The sequence below is a fragment of the Brachycentrus maculatus genome, unplaced genomic scaffold, assembly GCF_059751285.1.
Source record: "Brachycentrus maculatus isolate JH-2025_06_01 unplaced genomic scaffold, ASM5975128v1 h1tg000324l, whole genome shotgun sequence".
Taxonomy (NCBI): Eukaryota; Metazoa; Arthropoda; class Insecta; order Trichoptera; family Brachycentridae; genus Brachycentrus; species Brachycentrus maculatus.
In genome coordinates, this window is record NW_028281073.1 from 269,308 (window position 1) to 295,467 (window position 26,160).

Sequence of the window (26,160 nt, forward strand, 5' to 3'; positions counted from 1 at the left end):
ATCTCAAGATCAAGTTGAAGAATATGGAAGTCTGGGTATTAACAGAGCTTACGACCAATCATACATAGGCTGGTTAAAAAAAGAAATTCTAGTGAATTCAAGCACTGTTGCGAATTCGAGCAATGTACGATATATAGAAGTTCCAAGAATTTGAGTAGAGTGGGTTGTGAATAATGGGTAGAATTGGTGAATGTTACACGTGTGTAAAGTGATCACTTAAACCATCCTTTGACGGTCGTCAGCCCCGTAAATGCCCAGACTTCCATATTCTTCTTCATCTTTGATGAGTTGTCAAAAAAAAATATTTCTCTTTTATTTAATAATAATAAATAATAAAACCCTTATCCGCACCCCAATGGTGCATAGGGCACTGCTTCATATGAATGCAGTGTTATCTTGATCGTTTACATATGAAGGAAAGGTGACCAGCCCTCCGCTTCAGGTACCAGTCCAGGGTAATATTAAATAAATATTAGAGTGAAAAAATCACTTATATTTATTTGACCCCCCCTGGGAATCGAACCCGGGACCTCCAAAACGGTAGCCGAGCGTGCTGACCATTACACTACGGAGGCTGACAATACTGCTTTTATTTAAAACAACAAAAAAAAAGATGCCTCGTTAAAGGGGCCAGTTTTTCACTTTTTTTTTCGCTCGAATTACTCGTTGTAAGAGGTTCAACTGTAGTTCGGTCCAAGATAGATTGTACATGGAGTACATTTACCTGACCAGCCGGAAGTTCATGAGTCCTATGTGGCTTCCTCTGTCTGTCTCCGTGCCCTCTTCAGAACCAGAACCGTTCACTATCTCTATATACTGCTGCTGGCCATTTTCACCCTGAAACAAATAAAATAGTTGAATCATTAATCTGTCCGCCTCTGTAGTGTAATGGTCAGCACGCTCGGCTACCGTTCTGGAGGTCCCGGGTTCGATTCCCAAGGGGGGTAAAAATAAATAAAAGTGATTTTTTCACTGTAATATTTATTCAATATTACCATGGACTGGTACCTGAAGCGGAGGGCTGATCACCTTTCCTTCATAAGTAAAACGATCATGATAACACTGCGTTTATAAGACACAGTGCCCTATGCACCATTGGGGTGCGGATAAGGGTTTTATTATTATTATTTAAATCATTAATACAACATTTTGAGTGTGTCCAAATACTTGTTCATAAATCTGATTAAAGAAAACACTTGTTTTTTACCACTTGAGTTTTATTATAGACTACATGTTTCAGAAGTTAAACTTCCATCATTCAGGTCTATATAATAACTAGTTATTATACAGACCTGAATGATGGAAGTTTAACTTCTGAAACATGTAGCCTATAATAAAACTCAAGTGGTAAAAAACAAGTGTTTTCTTTAATCATTGTAACATGTCTTACCACAAAGTTAATGCCGAAATAATAAATTTTTCATAAAATCATAAATCTGAATCATCTCCAACTATAGGAGTTATTTTTTATATTATTTTTTACATCTCAACATACCTTCTCTTGCAAAGCAATTTTTTTTAAGTCGCGAAATTTATTAAAAATATGGGTGGACCATAGACATCAACAAATAGAGCCGCCAATAATTTGGCAATGCTACCAATATTAAAATAAGTCCATCGTTTCTGTGACGTCACTCATTACCAACTTACGAAAACAACGTATTTACGAAGGCGAATTTTCCACAAGAAAATGATGAATGAAAATATTGATTATATCGGCTGTTATAAACACTGCGCGAGTCTAATACAATCCTTTGTAGGTTTAGTATGTTAAATTAGATATTCCTCCCGTCTGAAAATGATCCATACATAAAGGTTACAACATTTTGAGTGTGTCCAAATACTTGTTCACAAATCTGGAATATCTCTATAGGAGATATTTTTCATATTATTTTTTGACATCTGATCAAAGATGAAGAAGAATATGGAAGTCTGGGCATATACGGGGCTTACAACCGTCATAGGCTGGTTTAAGCGATCACTTTACACACGTGCAACATTCACCAATTCTACCCGTGATTGACAACCACTCTACTCAAATTCTTGGAACTTCTATATATCGTACATTGCTCGAATTCGCAACAGTGCTTGAATTCACTAGAATTTCTTTTTTAAACCAGCCTATGATTGGTCGTAAGGTCTGTAAATACCCAGACTTCCATATTCTTCTTCATATTGAGAATAACGTATAAATAACTACAAGTAGAAAAACCCAGATTTATGAACAAGGATTTGGACACATCCAAATGTTGCAAAGTAAAAGTTTAATCGAAAATGAATAGATATCACCACAAAGTGACTGCCGAAATAATTAATGAAAACGGATGATTTAATTTGATCAAATGTCATATGCCCAAGTGTCCGTTAGGACAATTGCCTAATTAGAAAGAGTCTATTAGGCCAAGTGTCCATTAGGCCAAGTGTCCCTAGGCCAAGTGTCCACTAGGCCAAGTGTCCATTAGGCCAAGTATCCATCCACTCAGCCAAGTGTCCATTAGGCCAAGTGTCCACTAGGCCAAGTGTCCACTAGGCCAAGTGTCCATTAGGCCAATTATCCAGTAGGCCAAGTGTCCACTAGGCCAAGATTCCACTAGGCCAAGTGTCCACTAGGCCAAGTGTCCACTAGGCCAAGTGTCCACTAGGCCAAGTGTCCACTAGGCCAAGTGTCCACTAGACCGAGTGTCTACTAGGCCAAGTTTCCACTAGGCCAATTTTTTACTAGACCAAGTGTCCATACAGCCTAATACAGTGCGGCCTACCTGCTCCGACAGCCTGGACTGCCGCACGATCTCGGCGATCTTGGCCTCCAGCGAGGCGTCGTCCGCCGACAGCGTGATGGTCCTCCGGCCGGCGAGCAGCGCCTCCCGTATCTCCTGGCGCTGAGGCTCCCCGAGCTGGTCGGGCTCCGGGTTGGAGGGCCTGCCCTCGTACCATTGCTCCACGGTGCCTGAGGGACAAACATCTCGTGGAATTTGATGGGTCTTCTTCTTCTTCTTCAAACCCTTATCTGCACCCCAATGGTGCATAGGGCACTGCATCATATAAATGCAGTGTTATTTTTGTTCGTTAACACATGAAGGAAAGGTGATCAGCCCTCCGCTTCAGGTACCAGTCCAGGGTAATATTGAATAAATTGATTCTAACACCATAATATCTACATTGTTCGAATTTATTGTTCGATTTGTAAATTTATTTGTATTTCTAAATTTTCAAGATAATTCATAATTTGGCCTTTATATGGAACAAGGTGTAATAATTTTAATTTATGGGAGTGAAATGAGTGATTAGTATCTATTATGTGAAAAATAATTCCTAACAAGACCGCTATGATGTTCTTTAATTCTAATCTTTAAATTTCTCGCAGTTTGGCCAGTATATATTTTCTATCACAATCTCCACACGAAATTTCATAAACACCACTTTTTTGTAATAAATCTATTTTAGATTTTGAGTTATCGAGAATTTTATGTAAATTATTATTTGTATAATATGCAGGTTGGATATGGAAGGGTAAGATTTTCGAAATATTTTTAGTTATTGAACCCGTATATAAATTTATTTGATTTTTTTATTTATTTTTTGTTATTTATTTTGGAGTTATTTATTGTTGAGAGTGTTTTACTACCATACCACAAAGTTATCAATATTTTTAATATACAAAATATATTACCATCTTTTTCCTGCAAGTAAACGATGCCTTCTTCCGTCTCCTGTTCCTCTTTCGCCGGAGTCGTCGGCTCCTCGGTGTCTGACATCCTCCAGCTACGAAGTGTGGCTTGTCACACCTGAAACCAAACCGTAGTTCAGTCGCTGTTCCGCTTTAGGCGTGCGATTCAATTTCAATTTCAATTTATTCAATAAAAAAAAAAATATATACATAACAAACAATATTCAAGGCGTATATATTAAAAGTAAGCAATAAGACTTAAAGGTGTAGAAGAATCCCGCTTCGGAAAACTCCTTCGGACACATGGAACAGATCAATATCCAATGTGATATTGTTCAACATAGCGGTAGCTCTTCCTACAGGCATAACCATCGGCAGGTTGGTCCTGTGTATAGGAATGTGAAACAATCTATGCCGACGCTGTCTTAGGTAACTATCGGGAACATACAGATCTCTGGATAATTTCAGGATTATCGATCATACCGCGCAACAATCGATAAAAATGCGTAATCAAATACACATTCCTTCTAGTCTCTAAACTATCGATTCTTCTTCTCCGTCTTATTCCTCATTTCTGAGGGTTGTGACCCTTGCAGAAGCAATGACTCTTCTCCAGTTATCCTTTGCCTGCGCTGCACGTAGCGCTCCAACCACCGAGGTGCCTGCTGCTCCCTTAACTTGATCAGTCCATCGTGTGAGAATCTTCCTCTCCCTCTCTTTCCCTCCAGGCTATCGATCATTCCAGGCTATCCTCGTTGCCACGCGCAACGTGTCCAAAGAACTGGAGAATCCGTCGGGTACACACATTGGCCAGAGTCAAGCCATCCAAGCGTAGTTCCTGGCGAATGAACTCGTTGGTGCGTCTAGCTGTCGTATGGGATTAGGAGCATGCGCCTCCAACACCACAATTTTTCTCCTTTCTGCTGCTTTTATCGTCCATGTTTCAGCAGCATAGAGGACAATGGAGTGGACCAAGCTCCTGATGAGTTGATTTTGCTAACATTTTACCACACATAGAGCCTGAGCGAGTTTGTCCACTACAACGGAATTACACAGAATTTTACCGTCCGGCACGTCAGTTAGCGTTTTAAAATGATGATTGGCTTGTGCTTTTGTCCATCTTTCTTCGGATCGGTGCTCTTGATCGGTGCGTGAATACGTTGCGCGTAAATTCCATCACGCTAAACTGTCGTAGTCGCTTTCATTTTTCAAAACCGGACTGCCGGATGGTCACATTCCGGGTAGTAGACAATTGCTCATAAGCCGCTTGTGCACTTCACGGAATTTGACCGTCCTGTAGTCCGGTTTTGAAAAATGAAAGCGACTAGGACAGTTTAGCGCGATCGAATTTACGCGCAACGTGTTCACGCACCGATTCGTAGAAAGATGGACAGAAGCACAAGCCAATCATCCGGTTTATATGCTAACTGACGTGCCGGACAGTAAAATTCCGTGTAATTCCGTATAGTGCACAAACGCCCTTATTGTACATATTTTGTTAATATTGTTAAAGGCTGTAAATAAAATAAAAATAAAATAAAATAAATATAATAATTTAGGGTTGATTTTGCTAACATTTTACCACACATAGAGCCTGAGCCTGAGAGATTACGTATTTTTTACAAACTTCATGTTTCTTTCCATACATTAGGGCTGGCACCACAACACTATTTTGCTTAGATAACTGCGAAATAAATATCGTAATAACAGAATCCAACTTTATTAGAAACTTAACGAAATTGTTTTATTTAAAAAAATGTATTTGGCGAATTTGTGGTGTAGCTGAGGGACGATAATAAAAATAAGAATGTAAAACGTTTTTTAAAAAGGAAATAAATATCGTAAACGGAATGAAGTAAATAATACAACGATAAATACTAATAATAATAAAACTATTTCAAAAATAACTAAGCAACACCTATCACAAAAAAATGCCAGCAAAGGTCATAGGCGGGCGCAAGCTAGTCAATATATCGCGTTTGTCAAATGAATATTTTATTATGTTTATATTTTTAAATAATTGTATCAAATTCATTACCTTCGTAACAACTTTAAGCATATAAATGTTTGTCAGACAACAAATTCGAGCCGTCAAAAACAGAAATGAAGGTTAAAGTTTATGTGTCGCCAGCAATAATGGCGATCCGTTCAACAGGGCAACAATTTATTGGAAACTTTGTTTTTTTATTTAGTATAATAATGGATATAAATATTTATTACCTTATATTATTGTGAAAAATCAAGTATAACTGAGGAAATCCTTACGCAGCACGATATATGCCATATAGGAATAAATAAATATAAACGCTTCTACAATGTAGGAAAATTGGTGGATAGGTGACGTTATTTTTTTAAAATTGTATTAGAGATATTCTTGAAAAACGGGGTTAGTTGTTAAAAATGAGAAATAATGATATAAATTTTTAGAGTCAATGCGCGTATATTCAGTAGTTTACAGGGCACTTTGCAATGCAATGCAGTGTTATCTTGGTCGTGAAATACATGAAGGTGAGGTGATCAGTTTTATATTTGATTTGGTATTTCATAATGACAAATTAAATTTTTAATTTTTAATGATGTACCAGCTGGGAATCAATTTATAATCTCTAGATGGTTTCTATGCTAGAGAAAATATAATATACAACCGTTTATTTACAGAGTTCAAGATTCGATGCAGATCGTTTATAAAAATTATATGGCGTATTTTTCACTACTATTGACATTATTTGTACTTTAGCTTGTAAAAACTGAAATAATGATAGGAAGAATTTAAATAAAAAAATTAATTGTTATTTTAAAACTATTATTTTACCGCCTCCGTAGTGTAATAGTCGGAACGCTCAGCTACCCTATTGGAGGTCCCAAGTTCGATTCCCATGGGAAGGGGTCAAATAAATATTATTTGATTGTGATTTTTTTCACTTTAATATTTATTTAATATTACCCTGGACTGGTACCTGAAGCGGAGGGCTGATTACCTTTTCTTCATGTGTTAACGATCAAGATAACACTGCGTTTATATAATGCAGTGCCCTATGCGCCACCGGGTGAGGATGAGGGTATTTTTGAATTATTTTTAAAGTGAGTGAGGGTCTTGTCCTTAAATTGTTAAAAAGAGACAGAATGTAATTTGTAGTGCGCCATCTTTCTCATCCAACAGAATTGTACAAGGTCCGTATGTTGTAAGGTTGCGATCCATGTTACATTTAGTCTATGACTAAAATTGACAATTGACATTTCTTTCGCGACCATAACACATAACACATAACACTGGATCGATCTGAATTCTTCCGAATATCTGCAGATAATTTCTACAATTTATTCAATATATAATTAGGACTAACTAGTGCGAACTTCGGGCGGTCCATTAACAAGCTAAACGGTTGCTAGATGTGTAAATTCGGACAAAAATTACGGTTTTTCGGTGAAGTTCTCGTGTCTGGTCGTGCGGCGTTTTGTTGGTGTTTTTGTCCAAATTAGCCTAAATTATGGCGGAATCCGCTGAAGCTGGCTCGGGGGAGAAGCACGTCAATAACTTGGCGTCGGTTTGTGATAGTCCTGTCACCGATCCTGGGTCTGCCGTCAAATCGATGGATGGATCGGCCGCATTTGCTGGAAGGAATAAGATGGACAAGTCTGGAGCACTGAAAAAGGCCGCAAGGTACAGGAGCAGGTCGCTTTCCGCATCGTCTGCGGATTCCTACAGCTCGGCTTCATATACAGGTTAGAACAGTTACAATTATCCACTACTAAACAGTTACAATAAGGCTGTAAAGCTGTCACGGACACATGGAGATTCTTTTTCGTATTTTTGCGAATTTGTATCGAAGTCAAGAGAATACGATTATAACTAATGTTTTGGATCAGTGACACGAACAGGCGTCACAAATTCCCTTTTAATTCTTATCCCAACAGCTCTATGACCCTAACATACAAACCAAGGCTGCAAATATCAGTTGTATTTTTCCACCATTCTCTTGTTTTGATATTCACCTTCAATCTACCGTTTAGTTTCAACTTTTTATTTCCAACCTTTATTTCTCATATTATTATTTTTTTCATATTATTTTTTGACATCTCATCAAAGATGAAGAAGAATATGGAAGTCGGTGCATTTACGTTTAGTAGGGCATTTAAGCATAGTTTTCATCTCATCAATAGATGTCTCTAGTGAAGTTCTAGTGATTCAAGAACAATGTTTTAAAATGGGTTCATATATATAGAACTTCCAAGAATTTTAGTAGTGTGCTTGCTAATGTTTTTGCCTAGAATTTTCACTCATGAATTACATGAAATTATAGTAACTTTAAACATAAAGAGTAAATCCACTCACGAGTATGCATAGGCTATGAAACAAAAGTTGAAGCCTGAGTAGGGACATGATAAGCGGTGTTGCATAAGCCGTAGCTATATTTCAGATTCACTTGGACGTTAAATAATTTAAAAAAAATAAAATGTGGTTGTTAATAATGGGTAGAATTGGTGAATGTTATACGTGTGTAAAGTGATCACTTAAACCAGCCTATGACGGTCGTCAGCCCCGTAAATGCGCAGACTTCCATATTCTTCTTCATCTTTGATGAGATGTTAAAAAATAATATGAAAAATAACTCCTATAATTGGAAATATTCCAGATTTGTGAACAAGTATTTGGACACACTCAAAATGTTGCAACCTTTATTTCATTATATTTTCCACTAATTCTCTTTCATTTTTGATATTTTCCTTAATAACCTGATATTTAATACGATTTTTGATCGATGTGGCGCTCTATTATCTCTGTCTACCCCTGCGGGGAAGCGGCGTGATGGTTAGTTAGTTATAAAATAAAATCAAATGTACCAGGGTAACATCAGCACAGTGGAGGTTTGTGACGAACATCGTCTCTCTTGAGGTAAGGGAGTCTGGAAGGCTCCATTCTCCATCTTCCATCTCGCATATTTCTCTTAGATTTACATATTAACCTACTTATCATAACGACATCAATTCATTTTTGTAACGAACCACACTGTTTAAATTTTCGTTATTGTTTATATTTTATCTGCAGCCGAAATGGTGTTGCCTGCAGTAAAATAAACAATTACTGACTGTTCAAATTGCCAATGGATATTAACGAGACGGTATTAACAGCCCGCCAATTAAAAAGCGAGGTTTATAAGATGGCAGCACCCTTTTTGGTCACTGGCACAGTTATGGACAGCCTGAATCATACCATGGCTATTAATGGCAGTTCTTTCTTCGACCATTCGTTCCACATCCCCAAACCGTCTTAACACACCTTTCTTAATTTTATCCATAATGCTTATCTCAGCCTTGCGTTCTTTCCTTATTTCACTATTCGAACACCTACCATACATGGTTTTGTCGCACTACCATAAGAGATCGAATTTCGATTGCATTCAGTCTACTCTGATCCTTCTTTTCCAACTCTATGCTGCACTTGCATGCATTAGAGTTGGTGCCAGGACTCTATTGTGTACTGCCAGTTTAGCTTTCGCTGATAAGTTTGTATTTGCTAAAACTGATACCATTAACTCTGTTCTTAGTATGCACTCTCCTTTCTATAACATTGACGTCGCCCACCTTATCAAGCTGATATACCCTGGGAATATTAGAAAGAGGGGTAGGGAGATGAAAGAAAATTCAGCACAAAAAATATACTTAAATTGATTTAATTAAAAATATAAAAATTATACGAAAGCGACTTTAACTTAAACTAATCTTATTCACTATCTTAAATTAGCTTAAAATTAATTAATCCTATCTTAAATTAAACTTATTCTAACCTTTGGTGGAAAAGATGCGCCATGATGCTGGGGTGGCCGTGATTCTTTGTGAAAAAAAGCTGCGCCGTTGGATGCTGGGATGAGGTTCTTCTTATGACGGGCCGCCGTGCGATGATTCTTGCTTCTTGTCTTCTTCTTCTCCTAGTAGAGCTTCAGCTCTTAATTTTGAGGCTTATGACCCGGCGTGGGTTTGCTTTTGATACTCCGGATGAGTAACTCCTTTTTTTCTATCTTCTCTCTCCCTGCGTAGAGCTCCCGCTCTTCTCCTCACTTAAGTCTTAAAACCTGGTGTAGGTATGCTCCTTCTAACTGATTTCTCCCGACTGCTCGATCCCCCTGATCTCTCCCGACTGCTCCTTCCAACTCCTCGATCCCACTGATTTCCCGAAATAATGCCCTTCCAACTGATTTCTCCCGACTGATTCTTCCAACTGACTATTCCGACCAGTCCGACTGGTCGGTCTTCTCTGATCCGATGGATCCCTTCCAACTGATCCTTCCAATTGTTGGCTTCCAAGTCCCCGACTTCCAAGTGATTATTCCGACCAGTCCGACTGGTCGGTCTTTCCTTTTACGACTGATTCCTCCCAACTGATCCTTCCAACTGTTGGCTTCCAAGAGATCGATCCCACTGATTTCTTCCCGTTATATTCGGTTTCTCTCCTTGAAGATCACGCCCTCGAAACCATTTTTCATTGGCTGACGGTGCGCTTGTTTCCACCCCCAAAATTTTCAACGTCTAGACATCAATTAGCCTTAATTTTATTTATAATATAATAAAGAATGCTCTTAGGATAAATGACCGCCGGCAAACATCTATTATCCCTCAAAGGCCAGCGGGTTGGCGACAGTTTTTTTATGATTCAAACCTTTTAAATACATTTTAGTTTTATGACAGGTAAATTATAAAAGGTCGGGGCCATAAAAAATATTTGCGCGCACAGAAAAAAAATTTACCTAAGACTAATTAAATTAAACGATTGATAATTGATTATTTTTGCCAGGCTAGAGGAGAAACGTGGTTTCACCACGTCAACATTATTAGTCTTTCCATTTCTAGAAAATATACTTCCCAAATATTTGGACACAAAATGCCGAACTCTCTTCTAGTGGAACGGAAGGTCTGCTGATGACAGTCAGCAGTCCGGCTTCTCCTGAGGAGTGCAACGTGGTTTCCTCCCAGCAATGAGCAAATGCTGACAATTTCCCGATTGGCCCACACTAGATTATCCCTCCTGTTCCCAACACAGATTAAAATACAAGAGGTTCTTAGCTAGAAGAAACAAAAATCCACTAATTGATCTATAAACCTTGTATATATATATATATATATATATATATATATATATATATATATATATATAGCAAGGCAAATAATAAATGCAACTCTCATCTAAAAATATATATAAATATATATATATATATATATATATATATATATATATATATATATATTAGTGTAGACGAAGCTTCTTCTACGTCTTATTCCTCATTACTTAGGTTGTGACCCTTTTAGAAGCAATGACTCTTCTCCAGTTATCCCTTGACTGCGCTGCACGTAGCGCTCTAACCACCGAGGTGCCTGCTGCTGCCTTAACTCCATCGGTCCATCGTGTGGGGATCTTCCTCTCCCTCTCTTCCCCTCCAGGCTACCGATCACAACCACTCATTGCCACGTGTCCAAAGAACTGGAGAATCCGTCGTGTACAGACATTGGCCAGAGTCAAGTCATCCAAGCCATCCAAAGGAAGCTATGAGTGTATTATGTCAGGACAGACGAGTGCGGCGTTCCATCCTGTCTGCCTACCGATGCAGTGAAACGGCGCGACCCACATAGGGGCAAGATGACTCGAAAATCGGAAACAAATACAAAAATGAAATAATAGAGACGACTATATGGTATTATTTTTTCTTGAATACAGACACCAGTGCATTGTTTCCCCCATTGCTCTAGTTAGTCACTTGATTTTTCACCGATTTTTTTAATAACTAACTAACTAACTAACCATCGCGCCGCTTCCCCGCAGGGGTAGGCAGAGAGAATAGAGCGCCACATTACTCTGTCCTTGCAAACATTCTTCGCCTCTTCCACGTTCATGCATCTCCTCATACATACCCGCCGATTGTTACGACTCCTAACCTGACCACTTTCAAGTATTTGGCATACCTGATCGTGCCATGTTTTTCTCGGTCTTCCTCTGCTTCTTTTCCCACTAACATTCGCCTCATAGATTTGTTTTACCGTTCTTTCGTCACTCATTCATTCCACATGTCCAAACCATCTCAACACACCTTTCTTAATTTTATCGATAATGCTTATCTCAGCTTTGCATTCCTTCCTTATTTCACTAATCGCACATCCATCATACATCGTTTTGTCGCACATTCTTCTGAGAGATCGCATTTCGACTGCATTCAGTCTACTTTCATCCTTCTTTTACCAACTCCATGTTTCACTTCCATACATTAGAGTTGGAACCAGGACTCCGTTGTGCACTGCCAGTTTAGCTTTTTTTAATTTAATTTTTTAAATTTTAATGCACTGTATAATATTTTTTACATACCAAAATTTAAAAAAAAATCATGATATAACAACAAAAAAATTATGTTGTTTTATTACTCTTACCCGTAACTAATCAAGTCAAACCTAAAATATTGTATCAAATGCACTCAGTGAATTGTGTCCGATTTTCGAGTCATCTTGCCCCTATGTGCGACGGTGCTAACAGCAGTAGCAGTGTGGCATTACGACGGACAGTCCTAGAACTGTCCATAATAGGTCTCCTCACCCTATCGAAAGAATGAACGATTGAATCCGTGTCCATTTTTGTACACAGTTGAATTAATGACACTCCATTTCGCCATCTGTGTTTTGATGATCTGTATTTCGAGCTTATGAATAAATTAAAATAAATTAAAATGAATTAAAATGAATTACCAGGAATTGCGGGAACATTTCATCAGGGCTAAAAATATTAATAAAAAAATGCGCACAACACCATTTGCGTGATTTAAGTGAAACTTCGTGATGAAATAAAGAATATGACTGAATTCTTTAACGTTCTGTAGCGTTGTGTACCTTGAACACATTGCTTCTAATAACCACAATATCTCTATAAATATAATAAATACAAGGCTAAGATTTTAGGTATTCCTCCATGACATATCGCCCACTCCTTTCAAGAACGTCAAAAATCAAAAATCGTCAATTTTCAGTTGTGCGTGTTTTTGGAATGCCCAGAAAATGTACTATATCCCAGCAAAAGAGGCATATTTTTAACTTAATATTTACCCGCTACAGGGCAGAAAATGTTGTTTTTGCATTTTGAAGATAATGTATTTTTTTAATTATTTTTTAAAATATATTAAAGATTTTTCAAATGGAGAAAAAACCTTCAGGTTTTACCTAAAAAGATCTGTTGCACAGTAAAAAGTTTAATAAGTGACTTGATTTTTATTTTTAATACATTGTGTTATATTTTTTTAACTTTAAAAACGATCTCCTGAAAAATTGTGTTTTTTTATTTATGACGTTCTTGAAAGGAGTGAGCGATATGTATGCATTCATTTAAAAAATAATATTAATAATAATTAAAATTTATCGGGTACATCGGAGGTATTTTGTGAATATAGGGAACAAATTCGTGTATAAACAGCGCGTGACCCTTCCCGGTGTTGTGTACCTAGTACACATTGCTTCTAATAACCATAATATCTCTATAAATATAATAAATACAAGGCTAAGATTTTAGGCATTCCTCCATAACATATTCACGCATTGATTTAAAAAATAATATTAATAATAATCAGAATTTATGGGGTACATCGGAGGTATTTTGTGAATATCGGAAACAAATTCGCGTATAAACAGCGCGTGAAGAGTGTGCGGGAACCGCGACATTGTATTCGCATCTCATTCTTGCATACTTGCACTGTGCAAGCGTGAGGAGCTCAAACCTCAATGTTCTCTGGCTAGCGGCAGTAGCTATTGTGCTCCCGACAAGATGCTTGCTCCGTGAGCGTTGCCAGATGTTTTTTTAATGTTTTTATCAAATAAATCTAAATTATTATAATTTTTGACTTCATTTATAATTCATTAAGGGGATTAGCTATGAATGTCCGTATTTTTCCGACTTAAAATCGTTTTTTTTTTATTGTGTAATGACTACCCAACACCGGGACGCGCGTTTTATTTTAGTACCGGAAGGGAACGGTTAAAAACCATCACTTTCCTTGCACACACTATACACCTTTGTCCCTAACGCCTGCAGGTCGTAAAAAGCACTTTTATTAAGTTGGTATCGTTTGAATTAGTCGTGCGTTTTTACCATCAGAGCGGCGAACGCAAAGCAATTGAATTAATTATCAATCTGTTTCGACCGATTACCATAAATATTCATTGCCCTATATTTAAATTTTATAGTTTGTGAGCATTGTCAATTAATGCACAAGTAATTGACCTCGTTTTAATCTCGTTTTCGCCAGATGAACGCGGCTACTCTCGATCATTAGCACACTAAGGACGGGAAAGGTATTTCTACCCGTTCGGTCGATTGATGTTTCAGGCGGAAAGGGTATTTTTACCTTCTGCGCCGGCCTCATTTCAAAGGCAGAAGAGAAGGTTTAATATTTTTTCTCTTAAAACACCGTTTTTGAATCGACTAAACAAGTTTTTCTTCGAAATAATTATATGGTTTTGAAAAAAGGAGTCATTGATAGGAAAGGAGTTAAAAAAATCTTTCTATACATCGCTCACTCCTTTCAAGAACGTCAAGCAACTTATTATACTTTTTACTGTGCAACCTAAAAAAAGTCAACAATAATAAAAATAATAGAACCCTTATCCGCACCCCAATGGTGCATAGGGCACTGTGTCATATAAACGCAGTGTTTGATCGTTTATACATGAAGGAAAGGTGATCAGCCCTCCGCTTCAGGTACCAGTTCATGGTAATTTTGAATAAATATTACAGTGAAAAAATCACTTATATTTATTTTACCCCCCTTGGGAATCGAACCCGGGACCTCCAGAACGGTAGCCGAGCGTGCTGACCATTACACTACGGAGGCGGAAGTTACTTCAGGTAAAACCTGAAGGTTTTTTCTCCATTTAAAATATATTTAAAAAATAATAAACAATGCCTTTTCTTCAAAATGCTAAAACATCAGTTTCTGTCCTGTATTAATATTAAGTTAAAAATATGCCTCTTTTGCTGGGATATAGTACATTTTCTGGGCGTTCTGAAAACATGTTCAACTGAAAATTTACGATTTTTCATATATGAGGTTGTTAAAAGGAGTGAGCGATATAATAATTAAATATAAAACAATAATAATTTATTCCTTAGCTGGCAAAGAGACGTAATGATACCCTATATTTTGTACGATTTTTTTATGTATTTTAAACAGTAAAATACAATTTAGTAGACTCATAAAATCAGTGTTTGATTTTAACATTCAATTAATCGACGTGCCTTGCTTAAAGTGCTCTAACTACATTTTTGTCAATTTTGAGATATTTGGTGTATGTTATCAATTGACCGTTATCTAAAAATATAAACAAACAAAAAAAATATTCAAAATAAAATACACCTAGTTTTCAGGCGTATGAGACGCTACATCTACATCGAATTTTCAAAATGACCTGAACTCTAACAACGCTAACTACATAATTTTGACAAAGCATAAAGTTTTAACATGATTTAGTACATTATTTTATCGTGTATTTGAATGAATAATACTAGTTTAGAATTTCAGATAAAACCGTTAATTAATAAAAAAAGAATACGTTGAAAAAATCTTCTAAGCTCTCTCCTGTAAAGTAACAGTTTTGCAGATAGAGTACTTTACGTAGGGACTGTCGAAATAATATATAAATACATATATTACTATATTAATTCCTTCTCTGACACAAAAACGTTATGATACCCTATATTTTGTACGAATTTTTCATGTATTTAGAACAGTAAAATACAATTTATTAGACTCATTAAAATCAGTGTTTGATTTTAACATTTAATATATAAATACAATACAAATATAATATAATACAATATTAATTCCTTCTCTGGCAAAAAGACGTAATGATACCCTATATTTTCTACGTATTTTTTTATGTATTTAGAACAGTAAAATACAATTTATTAGACTCATTAATATCAGTGTTTGATTTTAACATTCAATATATACATAAATACAATACAAATATAATATAATACAATATTAATTCCTTCTCTGGCACAAAGACGTAATGATACCCTATATTTTGTACGAATTTTTCATGTATTTAGAACAGTAAAATACAATTTATTAGACTCATTAAAATCAGTGTTTGATTTTAACATTTAATATATAAATACAATACAAATATAATATAATACAATATTAATTCCTTCTCTGGCAAAAAGACGTAATGATACCCTATATTTTCTACGTATTTTTTTATGTATTTAGAACAGTAAAATACAATTTATTAGACTCATTAATATCAGTGTTTGATTTTAACATTTAATATATACATAAATACAATACAAATATAATATAATACAATATTAATTCCTTCTCTGGCACAAAGACGTAATGATACCCTTTATTTTGTACGAATTTTTCATGTATTTTGAACAGTAAAATACAATTTATTAGACTCATAAAATCAGTGTTGGATTTTAACAATTAATATATAAATACAATACAAATATAATATAATACAATATTAATTCCTTCTCTGGCAAAAAGACGTAATGATACCCTATATTTTGTACGAATTTTTTTAATGTATTTTGAACAGTAAAATACAATTTATTAGACTCATTAAAATCAGTGTTTGATTTTAACATTTAATATATAAATACAATACAAATATAATATAATACAATATTAATTCCTTCTCTGGCAAAAAGACGTAATGATACCCTATATTTTGTACGAATTTTTCATGTATTTTGAACAGTAAAATACAAATTATTAGACTCATAAAATCAGTGTTGGATTTTAACAATTAATATATATATAAATACAGTACAAATATAATATAATACAATATTAATTCCTTCTCTGGCAAAAAGACGTAATGATACCCTATATTTTGTACGAATTTTTCATGTATTTTGAACAGTAAAATACAATTTATTAGACTCATAAAATCAGTGTTTGATTTTAACATTTAATATATAAATACAATACAAATATAATATAATACAATATTAATTCCTTCTCTGGCACAAAGACGTAATGATACCCTTTATTTTGTACGAATTTTTCATGTATTTTGAACAGTAAAATACAATTTATTAGACTCATAAAATCAGTGTTTGATTTTAACATTTAATATATACATAAATACAATACAAATATAATATAATACAATATTAATTCCTTCTCTGGCACAAAGACGTAATGATACCCTTTATTTTGTACGAATTTTTCATGTATTTTGAACAGTAAAATACAATTTATTAGACTCATAAAATCAGTGTTGGATTTTAACAATTAATATATAAATACAATACAAATATAATATAATACAATATTAATTCCTTCTCTGGCAAAAAGACGTAATGATACCCTATATTTTGTACGAATTTTTCATGTATTTTGAACAGTAAAATACAATTTAATAGACTCATTAAAATCAGTGTTTGATTTTAACATTTAATATATAAATACAATACAAATATAATATAATATAATATTAATTCCTTCTCTGGCAAAAAGACGTAATGATACCTTATATTTTGTACAAATTTTCACGTATTTTGAACAGTAAAATACAATTTATTAGACTCATTAAAATCAGTGTTTGATTTTAACATTTAATATATAAATACAATACAAATATAATATAATACAATATTAATTCCTTCTCTGGCAAAAAGACGTAATGATACCCTATATTTTGTACGAATTTTTTTTATGTATTTTGAACAGTAAAATACAATTTATTAGACTCATAAAATCAGTGTTTGATTTTAACATTTAATATATAAATACAATACAAATATAATATAATACAATATTAATTCCTTCTCTGGCAAAAAGACGTAATGATACCCTATATTTTGTACGAATTTTTCATGTATTTTGAACAGTAAAATACAAATTATTAGACTCATAAAATCAGTGTTGGATTTTAACAATTAATATATATATAAATACAGTACAAATATAATATAATACAATATTAATTCCTTCTCTGGCAAAAAGACGTAATGATACCCTATATTTTGTACGAATTTTTCATGTATTTTGAACAGTAAAATACAATTTATTAGACTCATTAAAATCAGTGTTTGATTTTAACATTTAATATATAAATACAATACAAATATAATATAATACAATATTAATTCCTTCTCTGGCAAAAAGACGTAATGATACCCTATATTTTGTACGAATTTTTTATGTATTTAGAACAGTAAAATACAATTTATTAGACTCATTAATATCAGTGTTTGATTTTAACATTTAATATATACATAAATACAATACAAATATAATATAATACAATATTAATTCCTTCTCTGGCACAAAGACGTAATGATACCCTTTATTTTGTACGAATTTTTCATGTATTTAGAACAGTAAAATACAATTTATTAGACTCATTAAAATCAGTGTTTGATTTTAACATTTAATATATAAATACAATACAAATATAATATAATACAATATTAATTCCTTCTCTGGCAAAAAGACGTAATGATACCCTATATTTTGTACGAATTTTTCATGTATTTTGAACAGTAAAATACAAATTATTAGACTCATAAAATCAGTGTTGGATTTTAACAATTAATATATATATATAAATACAATACAAATATAATATAATACAATATTAATTCCTTCTCTGGCAAAAAGACGTAATGATACCCTATATTTTGTACGAATTTTTCATGTATTTTGAACAGTAAAATACAATTTATTAGACTCATCAAAATCAGTGTTTGATTTTAACATTTAATATATAAATACAATACAAATATAATATAATACAATATTAATTCCTTCTCTGGCAAAAAGACGTAATGATACCCTATATTTTGTACGAATTTTTCATGTATTTTGAACAGTAAAATACAATTTATTAGACTCATAAAATCAGTGTTTGATTTTAACATTTAATATATAAATACAATACAAATATAATATAATACAATATTAATTCCTTCTCTGGCACAAAGACGTAATGATACCCTTTATTTTGTACGAATTTTTCATGTATTTTGAACAGTAAAATACAATTTATTAGACTCATAAAATCAGTGTTGGATTTTAACAATTAATATATAAATACAATACAAATATAATATAATACAATATTAATTCCTTCTCTGGCAAAAAGACGTAATGATACCCTATATTTTGTACGAATTTTTCATGCATTTTGAACAGTAAAATACAATTTATTAGACTCATAAAATCAGTGTTGGATTTTAACAATTAATATATATAAATACAATACAAATATAATATAATACAATATTAATTCCTTCTCTGGCAAACAGACGTAATGATACCCTATATTTTGTACGAGTGAGATACGAACATATTTAGCATCAGCTACTGTGTACCAAAGCCTTATTGATGGCCCAAAAGTTAATACTATAATTGTTTTTAAATGAGGGGAAATTAATTGTTATCAGATGGCAGATAAAACTGTTGTCTTTGGGTTTTCGTCGCACGAATATAAATCCCCAGTTGATAAAATTACAAAACTAAGACGTCTACATTCCTTATATAAGAATATATATATATATATATATATATATATATATATATATATATATATATATATATATATATATATATATATATATATATATATATATATATATATATATATATACATATATATATATATATACATATATATATATATATATATATATATATATATATATATATATATATATATATATATATATATATATATATATATAACGTGGTAATATTTTCCTTTTGAAAATTAAGTGTAAATAATATGTAAAGTGGGTGTATAATAATAAAATAAACAATGTGTTGCTTTGTAATTAAAGTTTATTCTTAATTTATCTTTATAATAATTTTTATATCTATCTATCTATCTATCTATCTGATTCTGACAGTTATAATATTATCGGAAGTCTTTTGTTTAATTCTGAGCGACGCATGCGGCATCTGGTGGTAGAACTGTTTTATGTAGGTACTTTTTGTAAGTACTTAATAAAATGTATAGGTAGGTACCTAGTTATTTTATTACATCTCCCCCCTTGGGGATGAAAATTCATAGTAAAATTTTCACTCGTCCTCCGGATCATCTTCTTGTAGTGAATGGACTTGTATAAGTTTAGTGATATGATAAAGTTTTTTTTTTTTTTTCCTCTTTTTTCCTTCTTTTTTTTCTTTCTTTTTTTTCTTTCTTGTTTTTTTTTCTTTCTTTTTTTTTTCTTTTTTCCGTTCTTTTTTTTCTTTCTTTTTTTTTGTATTTTTTTTTCTTCTTGACCCTTTTAAAGTAGACACAGTTTTTCTCAATCCGTTTGTTTTTTTCTTTTGAATTCCTTCATTTTTATTCAGATCTCTTAAAGTATCTTCTAATATAACCAAATGTACAACTTTTAATTGTTCATCTGCATTTTTATTCGATTCTAAAACTGGATTCCTGCTTAGACAATCTACTTCTAAATTCTTCTTTCCTGGAGTATATTTTATTTTATCTTTCGTAGAAGTTTTTTCTACTTTATTTTTATTTTCATTTTTCAAGCACTGTTTCTGTGTTATTTGTGTGTCTTCATTTTTATTCTGATCTTTTAAAATATCTTCTAATTTAACCAAATTTACAACTTTTAATTGTTCATTTGCATTTTCCTTCGATTCTAATACTGGATTCCTGCTCATACAATCTGCTTCGAAATTCTTCTTTTCTGGAGTATATTTTATTTTATATTTTGTAGAAATTTTTTCCACATTATTTTTATTTTCATTCTTCAAGCACTGTTTCTGTGTAATTTGTAAATCTTCATTTTTATTATTAATCTTATCATCCTCCTTTGTTTTAAACCAGCACGTTGCTTCAGGGTGATATCGAGTTCCCTTATTTAAATTTTCACAAATCTTACATGGACTTTTATCTTTAATTTTATCACTAGTTCTTAGATTTCCACGTCTTCTTTGATTATATTCTAATCGTCTTCTTTGATCATCTTCTAATTTTTCTCTCTCACTCCGAACATATTGTAGTAATTGTTTTAATACATCTAATGTTTCATAATCCATTTCCAATTAACAAAATTGTCGTTTTATAACGTGGTAATATTTTCCTTTTGAAAATTAAGTGTAAATAATATGTAAAGTGGGTGTATAATAATAAAATAAACAATGTGTTGCTTTGTAATTAAAGTTTATTCTTAATTTATCTTTATAATAATTTTTATATCTATCTATCTATCTATCTATCTGATTCTGACAGTTATAATATTATCGGAAGTCTTTTGTTTAATTCTGAGCGACGCATGCGGCATCTGGTGGTAGAACTGTTTTATGTAGGTACTTTTTGTAAGTACTTAATAAAATGTATAGGTAGGTACCTAGTTATTTTATTACATATATATATATATATATATATATATATATATATATATATATATATACATTTATATGGTTTTTTAATAAATAGAAATATTTGTGTTTTTATTATTCACACAAATATTTCAATTTCACCATATTTCTGTGAGCCTAAGCAGCTCATTATTAGAAATAGGTATCAAATTGTGGTAGAGTGAGTTCGAACCGAGAAACTCTGACTTAAGAGTCCGCGACACTAATCACGGGACCACAACCCGACACTGGAATAATGATTTATTTATTTACAACATTCGGAGTGTGTCCAAGTACTTGTTCACAAAACTGGATTATCTCCAATTATAGGAGTTATTTATCATAAAATTTGATAAAGACGTCTACATTCCTTATATAAGAATAATAATGATTTATTTATTTACAACATTCTGAGTGTGTCCAAATACTTGTTAACAAAACAGTATTATCTCCAATTATAGGAGTTATTTATCATATAATGGATCATTATCAGACGGGAGGAATATCTAATTTAACATACTCAACCTACAAAGTATTGTATTAAACTCGTTTTGTGTTTATAACAGCCGATATAATCAATATTTTCATTCATCATTTTCTTGTGGAAAATTCGCCTTCGTGAATACGTTGTTTTCGTAAGTTGGTAATGAATGACGTCACAGAAACGATGGACTAATTTTAATATTGGTAACATCGCTAAATTATCGGCGGCTCTATATGTTGATGTCTATGGTCCACACATATTTTCAATACATTTCGCAACTTAGTTTTAAAAAATCTTTGCAAGAGAAGGTGATGCAGAAGCATCAGGATGCCTAGATGCTTCTGCATCAGATCTGGGAATGCGGTGGGACAGCTTTCATCGAGTCTTTTGGACTCGTGTTGTATTGTATATTTATTTATTTATTTCAAAACATATGACACACATAAGTCATATATACATATAATATTCCCGATGAGTAATTTGTATTTCTCATTTTGGGACATGGGATTAAGGTTAACAAGACTGGAACACAAATAATAAAGTAACAAAAAAGATTTTTTTTTAAATAACCAAAACTAATACTAATACATGGCAAAATATAAAAACAATAAACAGGTATAATAAATAGGCATAAGAAGCATATTTAAAAGAAATAAATGAGAAAAACATAAGGTTAGAAGCATATTTAAAATAAACAAATGAGAAAATATAAAAAATGAGAAAATATAAAAAACATAAGGTAAAAACAAAATAAGAAAATATGACTAATCACTACATATATATATATATATACCTTTCCATAAAGTACCTTCTCCGATAATTTATTTTTGATCCCCGAATTGGTTTTATTTTATATATCGCTCACTCCTCTCAAGAACGTCATATATCAAAAAACTTGATTTTTCAGGAGAACGTTTGTAAAGTTTAAAAATATAAAACAATATATTAAAAATTAATATCAAGGCTTTTATTGAACTTTTTACTGTCCAACAGATCTTTTTAGGTAAAACCTGAAGGTTTATTCTCCATTTGAAAAATATTAAGTATATTTGAAAAAATAATTAAACAATACCATTTCTTCAAAATGCAAAAACAAAACTTTCACGTAAATATTAAGTTAAAAATATGCTACTTTTACTGGGATATAGTACATTTTCTGGGCATTCCAAAAACATGCACAACTGTATATTGACGATTTTTGATTTATGACGTTCTTGAAAGGAGTGAGCGATATGTCAGGCAGCTGGTTAATTGATTGAATTTATTCCGTTCCCCATATAGATAGAGTTTATTTATAGGCACTGGAGATATGTCGTTTAATGAAGTGTATCGAAGAGGTCGACATGTGTTATATATATATATATATATATATATATATATATATATATATATATATATATATATATATATATATATATATATATATATATATATATATATATATATATATATATATATATATATATATATATATATATATATATATATATATATATATATATATATATATATATATATATATATATATATATATATATATATATATATATATATATATATATATATATATATATATATATATATATATATATATATATATATATATATATATATATATCCACATATTAAGCACTGCCTCCTAGATTGCGCATCTTGATGCTGCCGTTTTTTTTTTTTTTTTGCAAAAAAATGTAAATTGTAAAGCGCCTTTGATATGACTCGTGGCATCTTTATATACTTAAAGTGGAAGTGAAAATTAGTGTATACTTTAAAAAAAATTGTTCTCTCCTTTCAAGAACGTCATAAATTAAAAAAACCTAAATTTTCAGTTGTGCATGTTTTTATTTGTATGCATTTATTTAAATCACAATGTATACATATTTAGAACTTTTTTTTGCAGAGACCCACCAAGCCACCTTGTGTGTCTTATCGGTGAAGTTCTTTTTTTATACATTTAATACATGTTTTCGGAATGCCCAGAAAATGTACTATATCCCAGCAAGAGAGGCATATTTTTAACTTAATATTTACCCGCTACAGGGCAGAAAGTGTAGTTTTTGCATTTTGAAGAAATGGTATTGTTTATTGTTTTTAATATACTTAATATTTTTCAAATGGAGAAAAAACCTTCAGGTTTCACCTAAAAAGATCTGTAGCACAGTAAAAAGTTCAATAAGTGGCTTGATATTTATTTTTAATACATTGTATTATATTTTAAACTTAAAAAACGTTCTCGTGAAAAATCAAGTTTTTTGATTTATGACGTTCTTGAAAAGACCACAACCCGACAAAGTTGCGACTTAACGAATACTGGGACCTAATATCGTGGGTATACTGGCAAAAAACCTTAACTAAAATTAAAATTTTGACTTGATGATGCATATTATAAAGTTTTCAACGTTCTATAAATTGGCAAAATATACGAAGTAGTTTGAAATGTCATATATACTTATGTGGTTTTACAAGTAAATTCAACATAACTCCCAACAGGGATTATTCACAAAAATTTAGTGTGTCCAAATACTTGTTAACAAATCTGGATTATCTCTAATTATAGGAGTTATTTTTTATGTATATATTTTTTACATCTCAACATAGATGAAGAAGAATATGGAAGTCTGGACATTTACAGGGCTGGCGACCAATTTTTTGCTCAGTAAAAAGCTTATTTTCATCTCACCAATAGATGTCTCTTGTGAAGTTCTTGTGATGCAAGAACAATGTTTCTAAATTGGTTCATATATCGCTCACTCCTTTCAAGAACGTCATAAATCAAAATTCGTCAATTTTCAGTTGTGCATGTTTTCGGAATGCCCAGAAAATGTACTATATCCCAGCAAAAAATATTTTTAATTTAATATTTACCCGCTACAGGGCAGAAAGTGTTGTTTTTGCATTTTTAAGAAAAGGTATTGTTTAATTATGTTTTTAAATAAACTAAATATTTTTCAAATGGAGAAAAAACCTTCAGGTTTTACCTAAAACGACCTGTTGCATAGTTAAAAGTTCAATAAGTGGCTTGATATTTATTTTTAATACATTGTGTTACATTTTTAAACTTTAAAAACGTTCTCCTGAAAAATCAAGTTTTTTGATTTATGACGTTCTTGAAAGGAGTGAGCGATATGTATATGGAACTTCCAAGAATTTGAGTAGTGCGGTTGTCAATAATGGGTAGAATTGGTGAATGTTACTCGTGTGTAAAGTGATAAATTAAACCAGCCTATGACGATCGTCATCCAGTAAATGCCCAGACTTATTATCTTTTTACCATATTCTTTTTTATCTTTGATGAGATGCCAAAAAATAACAGGGATTATTCAAACAGAGATTTTGGAGTTAAAGTTTTTTGCCAGTATACCCACGATATAATATGGTGATCGGTATTTCCATATGGTTACCGTATCAAATTGGTCGTTATTCCACATTATCGAGACAATGCATCGCCGGATAATATGTATGATGACCGAACGAAATGGATTTTTCCAGCATGTGTTATTTTGCATTTTATTTTTTCTTTTGTTCGTAAAGCGGGTGACGAATCATTTATGACAAGTTGATAACAATATCCTTAAAATAAGTCGTTACTTTATCGGTTTTTGGATTTATTTATATGTTTATATATATATATATATATATATATATATATATATATATATATATATATATATATATATATATATATATATATATATATATATATATATATATATATATATATATATATATATATATATATATATATATATATATATATATATATATATATATATATATATATATATATATATATATATATATATATATATATATATATATATATATATATATATATATATATATATATATATATATATATATATATATATATATATATATATATATATATATATATATATATATATATATATATATATATATATATATATATATATATATATATATATATATATATATATATATATTCGATTTCGAGGGGGAAAAATAAATATAAGTGATTATTTCACTCTAATTCAATATTACCCTGGACTGGTACCTGAAGCGGAGGGCTGATCGCCTTTCCTTCATGTGGTCGTGATCAAGATAACACTGCGTTTATATGATGCAGTGCCCTATGCCCCATTGGGTGGTGTATATATGTGTATATATATATATATATATATATATATATATATATATATATATATGTATATATATATATATATATATATATATATATATATATATATATATATATATATATATATATATATATGTAATAAAATAACTAGGTATCTACCTATACATTTTATTAAGTACCTACTTACAAATAGTACCTACATAAAATACCACCAGATGTCGCATGCGTCGCTCAGAATAAAACAAAAGACTTCCGATAATATTATTAACTGTCAGAATCAGATAGATAGATAGATAGATATAAAAATTATTATAAAGATTAATTAAGAATAAACTTTTATTGTCGTTTCTTTAATTACAAAGCAACACATTGTTTATTTTATTATTAAACGCCCACTTTACATATTATTTACACCCAATTTATAAAGAAAAATATTACCACGTATATATATATATATATATATATATATATATATATATATATATATATATATATATATATATATATATATATATATATATATATATAT

The 26,160-nt window shown here is 31.6% G+C and overlaps 2 protein-coding genes across 6 annotated transcripts in view; one reads left to right on the forward strand and one right to left on the reverse strand.

Annotated features, from left to right (window-relative positions):
• Positions 1-6,006, reverse strand: part of LOC148304337 (uncharacterized) — a 101,343-nt gene extending 95,337 nt beyond the window's left edge. For 3 of the 5 annotated variants that reach the window (XM_088268481.1, XM_088268479.1, XM_088268482.1), the window contains exons 1-4: positions 5,706-5,806; positions 3,671-3,785; positions 2,760-2,947; positions 725-837 (exon numbers count right to left, since the gene is read on the reverse strand). In XM_088268481.1, coding sequence (XP_088124607.1) covers positions 725-837; positions 2,760-2,947; positions 3,671-3,755 — 386 coding nt within the window. In that variant the 5' untranslated portion in view covers positions 3,756-3,785; positions 5,706-5,806. Of the gene's footprint in view, positions 1-724; positions 838-2,759; positions 2,948-3,670; positions 3,786-5,705; positions 5,807-5,887 lie in introns of those variants that run through there. The other 2 variants (XM_088268480.1, XM_088268483.1) reach the window with 2 other exon arrangements.
• Positions 6,007-6,899: 893 nt separating this feature from the next.
• Positions 6,900-26,160, forward strand: part of LOC148304344 (adenosylhomocysteinase-like 1) — a 42,917-nt gene continuing 23,656 nt past the window's right edge. The window contains exon 1 of the mRNA XM_088268471.1: positions 6,900-7,390. Within this exon, the coding sequence (XP_088124597.1) occupies positions 7,156-7,390 (235 nt within the window). The 5' untranslated portion in view covers positions 6,900-7,155. The remainder of the gene's footprint in view (positions 7,391-26,160) is intronic.